General features: G+C 42.1%; 1 protein-coding gene across 1 annotated transcript in view; it reads right to left on the reverse strand.

Moving 5' to 3' along the window:
• The window catches only part of RYR3 (ryanodine receptor 3), a 255,484-nt gene extending 248,460 nt beyond the window's left edge, over positions 1–7,024 (reverse strand). The window contains exon 1 of the mRNA XM_083449419.1: positions 6,770–7,024. Within this exon, the coding sequence (XP_083305545.1) occupies positions 6,770–6,820 (51 nt within the window). The 5' untranslated portion in view covers positions 6,821–7,024. The remainder of the gene's footprint in view (positions 1–6,769) is intronic.
• Positions 7,025–7,584: the final 560 nt, after the last annotated feature.

Here is a 7,584-nt window from a genome sequence, read left to right on the forward strand (position 1 = left end):
TAATATGCCATCTGAACTCTAAACTGCAATTAGCCTTAACTATGGTGGCGCTGTGGGGTAAACCACAGAGCCTAGGACTTGCCGATCAGAAGGTCGTTGGTTTGAATCCCCGCGACGGGGTGAGCTCCCATTGCTCGGTTCCTGCTCCTGCCAACCTAGCAGTTTGAAAGCACATCAAAGTGCAAGTAGATAAATAGGTACCACTCCAGCCGGAAGGTAAACGGCGTTTCTGTGCGCTGCTCTGGTTCGCCAGAAGCAGCTTAGTCATGCTGGCCACATGTACGCCGGCTCCCTCGGCCAATAAAGCAAGATGAGCGCCGCAACCCCAGAGTCGGCCACGACCGGACCTAATGATCAGGGATCCCTTTACTTTACCTTTATGATAAGTAAAAACAAGCAAGCTATGGTGTGAAGTTGCCTTGTCTCCACTTACCATAGTTAAGATTAACCGTGTTTAGCCCCAGTTGAGGTGTGGCAAGCTGCAGTTAACAAAAAAACAGAAGCTAAAGCTTCCAATCTCCTCCTTATGGTTCCATCAGAGGAGGGGGAAAGCATGAGCTCTGGGGAGGTTAAGTGTGTTCTTGGTTGTGTCGGAACCAGCCCAACAGCCTTTGCAAATCCTGTGCTTCCCATGTTTCCCTACCCTTGAACTCACGAAAATTGAAAGAAGAAACCATAGCATTTTCCTAAATACTGATATTTCCCACCCAAGTTTGGTTGTGTTGCTCTTTACAGAAATAAGTACTTGTAGCATACCTCTGAAGTACATATAGAATTCCCTCTTCATTGTGCTAGTTCCAGAAACCTATGCGGCACCCATCTCCCTACAAAAGACTGCCTTCCAGAGTAGTAGGCTATAAATTTTCTGGGTGTGTCTGTCCTAAATCTTGTTTCAAAGGAGGAGGTTACTACGGTGGTCTACAGTGCAAAAGTGAAATGTGTCATTACCCTCAATGGAAGCCACAATTTGCCTCCTGGGTGCTGACAATTGACGCTATTGCGTTCCCTACTACCCTGAGCTGGAACTATCCTTCCTAACTGAGCGACAAGATATAAAACAAGGGGAAGAGCCTGCAAACTTCTCACCTTCAAAACTAATGAAGATGCAGCAGAATTGCTCTTTACCTCCCACTACCCTGTTGCTACTATTTGGGGGTTTGGGCTTATTTATAAAATATATGCATTATAGGTATGGGGACTTTTTTTTGCTGACCCCCACTTTCCTGCCGTTTGCATGTGTTAACAGAAGGGCTGCTTTGGAAATCCCTATGCCACCCTGTGTAGGTCTGTTTCCTTGCTGTTGCGTTTCTGTGTGTATTCTTTTTCTTTGCTGAACTACTGCATCTGTAAAGGGCAAGGCTTTTCAGATGCTTCCTTGATTTGTAGCTCTACTTTCCCCAGCCTTCCACCCTCATCCTGGTAGGTTTATCCTCTCTATTTAAACTGATGAAGTTCTATCTGTACAAATGATGCTTGCAACACATCTGGGAAAGCCAAGAACAATGTGAACCACTGGCATAAGGGAGGGCTGAACATGCCATCTCTCTTTGCAGGAAGAAGGGTCATAATTCCATAATCACTTGCTGTATATTTTTCTGCTCATGCAAACTTTTCAGACCGCAGCAGTCACAATTCACATCACCAAATGGTAAGTTTCCTAAAATGTTTATTGGGATTTCAAAAGTGAAATCTTTCTCCAGCCATGGCCAATGAGATGCCCCTGGGAAGGTAATAAGTAGGGCAAAATTGACAATATCTATCCTCTCTGCTTCATGCCCAATGAAATTAGCGACGTACCGTCTCTCAATATGGAAAATTGGGCTTCAGGTTTTCACTACATTCAAACCAGATTCCATCACAGTTCATTGCCTTACTGTGGCAATTCTATAGGATTGCCAAACATTTATCTTAAACATGCTTCCCATCACGTAATCCTGAGCTGTTGTAACTCGAAAACAACAGAATTTCACCCCAGTTCTAGTCACTATTTACACATGCCACATGCTCTTATTTCTCTCGACCATGTCCCTCCTTCTTTCCTGTGCAAGACCCATATGTTTAACAGCAACATAATGAACAGAAAATTAGCAGGCGATGTTTTTCAAAGCAGTGCATCTGCATGCTGGAAAAAGCTTTGCCTGCCGAACTTTTGCTTGTTGTTATAGACATGGAAACCAGGTCGGCAGGGGGTGGGGAGAGATGCCAGACTCTCACACACATACACCTTTCTTCCATGCTAAATGTATTTACAGCCTATCTGTAATTCATACGCTGGGCAAAAGTGAAGAACGTAAAGTCCTTCAGCTACAATATAGCCCTGCAAGGATTATATATTTGGCACCAAAGATTACACACCTAACATGATTAATACAACCTATATTTCCTATTGGAAATACTATTTTGTCATATTTCACATTAATTTTGACTACATTTGCTTTGACTTTGTTTCCTGAATAAATCCTCTTATAAGATAATTGTGCCGCATTGCTTTGTTTTTGTTTTTATTGTGCTACATACATGCTCCCTGATCCGTGTAACTATATCATATTTTGAAGAGGCACAGAAAAGACTGTGTGTTAAATTAAAAAGGCCAAAAGCAATAAGGGTTTGACAGATATACGATCCTAAACCCAACAGTCTAGAAGCAACCCATAATTCTCCAGCCCCTGCACTATAGCAAAAAAATACCTTATTTGTGCAGCTTCTGCTATTTGGTCATGAACATTCTGGAATTTCCCAATAGTTTCCTTAAAATCGCAGTGGTCAAAAGCAGAAGTGAGCACAGAGACCTGATTGCCGCCCTGACTGTAAGCATACTAACCATAATCTAGCAAATACAGCCCTGCATATACATGGTCAGCAGCGGCGTGCTTAGGGTGTTGCATCTGAAACCAAGGGAGTGTGAGATAGCTCCTATACCGAAATAAATTTCACTAAAATAAATCAGAATTCTTCAACATACATTCAAGATTTAAGTCTAAGAGAGGCATGTAAACAATAACTGATCAGTGCACAGGACTTAGCTCCAGAACTTGTTTTGAGAAAATATGTTGTTCCTTTTTAAAAAATCCAAACTTCATAGTAAGGCAATAGTTTAATTAGGCCGAACAAAATGCCATAAAGAGTGACAGATTTCTGAGCTTTCGGAAACCCTTCATCATTCTAGATGGTAAGCAAAGCAGTAGGTGAGAGGAACTGGGAGGGGAACCTGGCTTGCTGTTAAAGTCTGCATTAGTCTCAGTTTTAGTGTAGGAAGAGATTGCAGACTTAACAGAATAAGCTCTCCTAGATTCAGATTTTAAGTTAAACCTAGGGTTGCAGAGACGAACTAACATATGACTGAGTCCTTGTTTTTTCTGTATGTCACCAGCTTTAAGCAAACCACCCACAATTCTTCAGTGTAACAGTTTAAAGACTCAGCTATGAACCAGTTTCAAGCTAGTCTTTGCCATAAATTCCTTTAGTTGCCTTAAGAAGCTGTTACCTCTCAGCCTCAATGCCCCACCTGCAATAGGATAATATTATTGACCTACATTGCAGGGTTACTTGTAAGTATTACTGACACAAAACACTTTGAACACTCTGAAGTGCTATATAAATTATTGCTATTATGGTTTCCAATGTCAGAGCCCCAAACTTTCACAATTAAGAGACCGCCTTGATACTCAGACGCTCACATATTTGGAATGAGAGATAAGGACTTTCAGGGCAAAGGAACGGCAGACTTGACCATGCAAGCAACACAAACATGGGTGTCAATGAAATCCAAAAGGTAAGTACCAGAATCTCTCACAACGCCATAATGTAGAAGCGTGCAGAAGGCAGACAGTGGTCAGGACAGACTAGTGACAAATTTCTAGCAGATTATCCAGTGTACATTGGCAAATAACATTGGAATAGATTGATCTTGATCAGATCCAGGAAGGCACTGATGATGTCCTTGAGCAAACGGACTCAGAGGCACGTATCACAGATGACCCATTAAGGTATAACTAAACTGTTTCATGTGACTGTTGAGTGACAATCTTTCATTCTAATTTAAAACATCTATAGTGGACTGCAGGTACTTTTAGTTTTTGCAGCCTTTTAAAAAAATTTTTTTAAAGAAAGACAGACTATGATGCAACGTATCCTAAGCTAGCCTAGGACAGAAGAAGTGCTATCCACCAGGCCAGCTTGAATCCTGGAATTTTTATTTCATAAACTAAGCCATGCTAGTGAATTGCCCAAGGTAATCAGCAAGTTTATGTGGATCAAATATTCCGCAATTCCTTTCCTGTGTAAACAGGTTTTGTTGGCACTATAACAGCCCAGGGAGCACCACATCTGAATCCTTAATAAGTGTAACCAAGTCCTAGCTAGACACTTGCGTGTCTACAAAAAGAAAAAACCTCCTGAATTCTAAAACGTACCATTCTAATGCAAGCTAGGAAGCTTTGGGAAAAGAGAATTTAAGTACCACTGTACTGGCCACTAAAATGCAACCACTTCTAAGGCAGAAGGCAGATGCTTTAAAATGATTCACAAAAATTTAGGAGTGCAACGCTGGAGGAAAGGAATCAGATTTTCTTTCTTGACTTCATTTACATGGATTTTGCTTTGGAAAATGGACTTGGTCATATAAAAGCAAGGGACTAAATTGCAAGTGTTTCACATTTTCTGAATGACATACTCTGGGAAATTTTATTATTTTTTACAGTTCCATCTCTTTATAAGAACACTGAACTCTGCCTTCTGTCACTTTGTAATACATGCGATCACATCTGCCAGCCCCAAACTAAGGTTACGCCGCATGTGAGAAACTATTTTTGAAAGCACACAACTGCTCAAGGAATCCTCCCTACAAATAAATTTGTTTTAAGACCGAGGGTTTGTGTTGGTACAGTCTAGCAGACAACACAATAACTCAGCAGCAAAAGTGCTTTCATATTGCACGCATGCCTTAGTATACTGCTCATGTACCAAAGTGTGTAATTAATCTTTAGTATTTATGGCCACAATCAAAGTAGTATGCAAGAAATAAATAACACTCCTCCCTAGGGAATGTAGAATTCGGGGGAAGGTTTAGTAGCTGATACCTCTGTCTGTATGGGAAGTTGTCTAGAAAAGTGAAGAAACCTGCATTTTGTGCTTTATGATGAGCACGCCGGGGGGTGGGGAGCGAATAGTACCATCAAATAAAAACAGTAACCCTATCTCTATGCACTATTCTGTGATGCCAAGAAGCCTCCTTAAAAAAAATCATTGTATGTTTACACCATATCCTAAGTCATAAACACTAAATTCAGTGAAAGATAGAAAGAGTTTCTATCCCTCTGAGGAAGGAACACAGGTTGCAGTCTCATCAGAAGTCTCCTCATGTAGGAAAAGATGAGATACCTTATTTGTCTAGGAAGAGGAGAAAGCTTTTCACCTTGCTGTTCGGTGAGGATATGAAGCAAAAGCGCCTTAGACAGCCATTTGGGTGTCATGTCAAAGACATGCCTGGAAGGTGCAAAGCAAATGCTATTGCGGGGGAAAACATCTATTGTTCAAAATATACATTTAGGGGCTTCATTGTGTGGATATGCAGTTGTCCCATAACATAAGCAGCAGAAGATGTAATGGAATAAAATTAGTCTTCCCTGTAATTACATCTTCCATCATGAGGTTTTCAGAAGGAAGGAAGTGTCAATGACACTTTGACACAACTAGCATTTTTCAGGAGCTGCAAAAGACACCTTTTCTCATATCCCCCATGCTCTGCGCCCCTGCCCAACTGGCAACAGCATGGGCTTATTACAGATAGCCAGCTTACCCATTTTGGAAATCCACCTTTTTAAAAAAGTTGCACTAGAAACTGCGGAGACTCTGTTGCTGGCACAGTTTTTTGCAAGGAAGCAGAGAAATGGTGAATGGGCGGCAGGAACTACATGTATTTTGAAGGGCTGCTCCTCAAGCAACTCCTACCTGCATCAACATACAGAATTACCCAATGAAAAGATGTCCCACACCTCAGAACAGTTAATGTGTGAATCAGAGTCACTTCAAAATCAGAAAAGATCACCCCTACGAAACCTTATGGAAGAATGTTGTGAAAGCTCTTTATGGAGCATTTATGAGAGGGGCAAGTTATTATTTCACTGGTTGACACCCCTGGCCAGAGAAAGCGCTACGTCCATTTAAACTAAACCTCTGTTTGAAGCACAGAAAAATATTTCAGGTTTACCTCTGAAGCACATTCAGTCATGCAAGCACATCCCGCATGCCTGTATATTTGCTATAAAGGGGAGAAAGGATTGCAGAGGTCTCAGAGACCCCTCATCAGGGTTTGCTTGCAATTTTGATCCTCTATTCCCCGCAAAGCTTCTTTTAATTGTCACTGAGGAGTAACCTAGAGAGAAGTTTCAGAGGTCAGGTATCTGGCATGCAGCATTAAGAAACCCAATCACAAAGTTAACAAGGATGCTTCAGACACAGGGAATCACCAGAGCAAACAACTCCCTTTCGGTACTAAACTCGGACGGAGATGGCTAATAAGCAGATTTAAAGGGAGATGGCACTGAGAACGTCCAATGCTTGTCTGGTACAGCCTGTACGTATCCTTGCATTATTTCCCGTTCTCCCAAACATTCGTTCCTGGGTAACCAAGCACAAGCAGAGAGAGGGAAAGAGGGAGAAAGACAGAGAGGGGAAATGTTATTCTGTAATGAAATACAAGCAGGCACAGTCAAGGAGACAAAGAAAAAGAACCCGGTTCCTGACCTAGAAAAAAACAACAGATACTTACAGTTCGTAGGAACTGTATTTCATCTTCCCCTCCTTCGCCCCCTTCAGCCATGGCTCTGGAGGAAGCAGCTCTGCTCAGCCTCTGATTGCCTACACTGGTAGCAGCTCGCCGGGCTCAGCACAGCTCCTTTTCCCTATCTGTATTAGCATATAGCTAATCCATAGCCATATAGGGAGCCCAGCTAACTCCACTGCACTGCAGACTGTCAGTCAACCCCCTCACTGCCAGAACCAACGGAGCCGTCTTCCCAATTCCACAGCAAGCTAACCCCCCCCCCCTTTTCTAGATTATCCGCCCCCCTCTCCAGGGAGAAACCTATTGTGAAAGCAATGCGGGAAGCACTGCATGCATCATTAAGGGTCTCCCCCACCCCCTTGAAATTATCTCTCAACAGCACTGTAATAGGGAAATTAATGAAAGCAACACGCTCGCTCCCATTTTGCCAGATTAGTATCTTCACTTTTTTCTCTCTCTCTCTTTAATTTAAAGAAAGTATCACAATCAGCAGCCTCTTCCCCTATTGATGAGCGTTTCAATGGATAGGAATAATGACTATCGGCAACGCAGGGTGATGGTTTTAACAGCCCGTTTTAAGCATGTGAAAATTATTTACTGCCTTTCTGCATAAGCAGCAGCAATTCTTGTTGGCACTGACTGTGTGAAGGAACTATGGGTACTTGTTAATTATGCTGCCATTTCCCAGAAGCAGCCACACACTGAGCTTAGGAAAAAGTTTTCACCTGAAACATGGTAAAATGTAAGCAGAACATGATCATTCTATTTTGGATCCTCAATACTTGTGCAAATAATGAGCA

Source organism: Podarcis tiliguerta (assembly GCF_965153285.1).
Source record: "Podarcis tiliguerta genome assembly, chromosome: 1".
Lineage (NCBI taxonomy): Eukaryota > Metazoa > Chordata > Lepidosauria > Squamata > Lacertidae > Podarcis > Podarcis tiliguerta.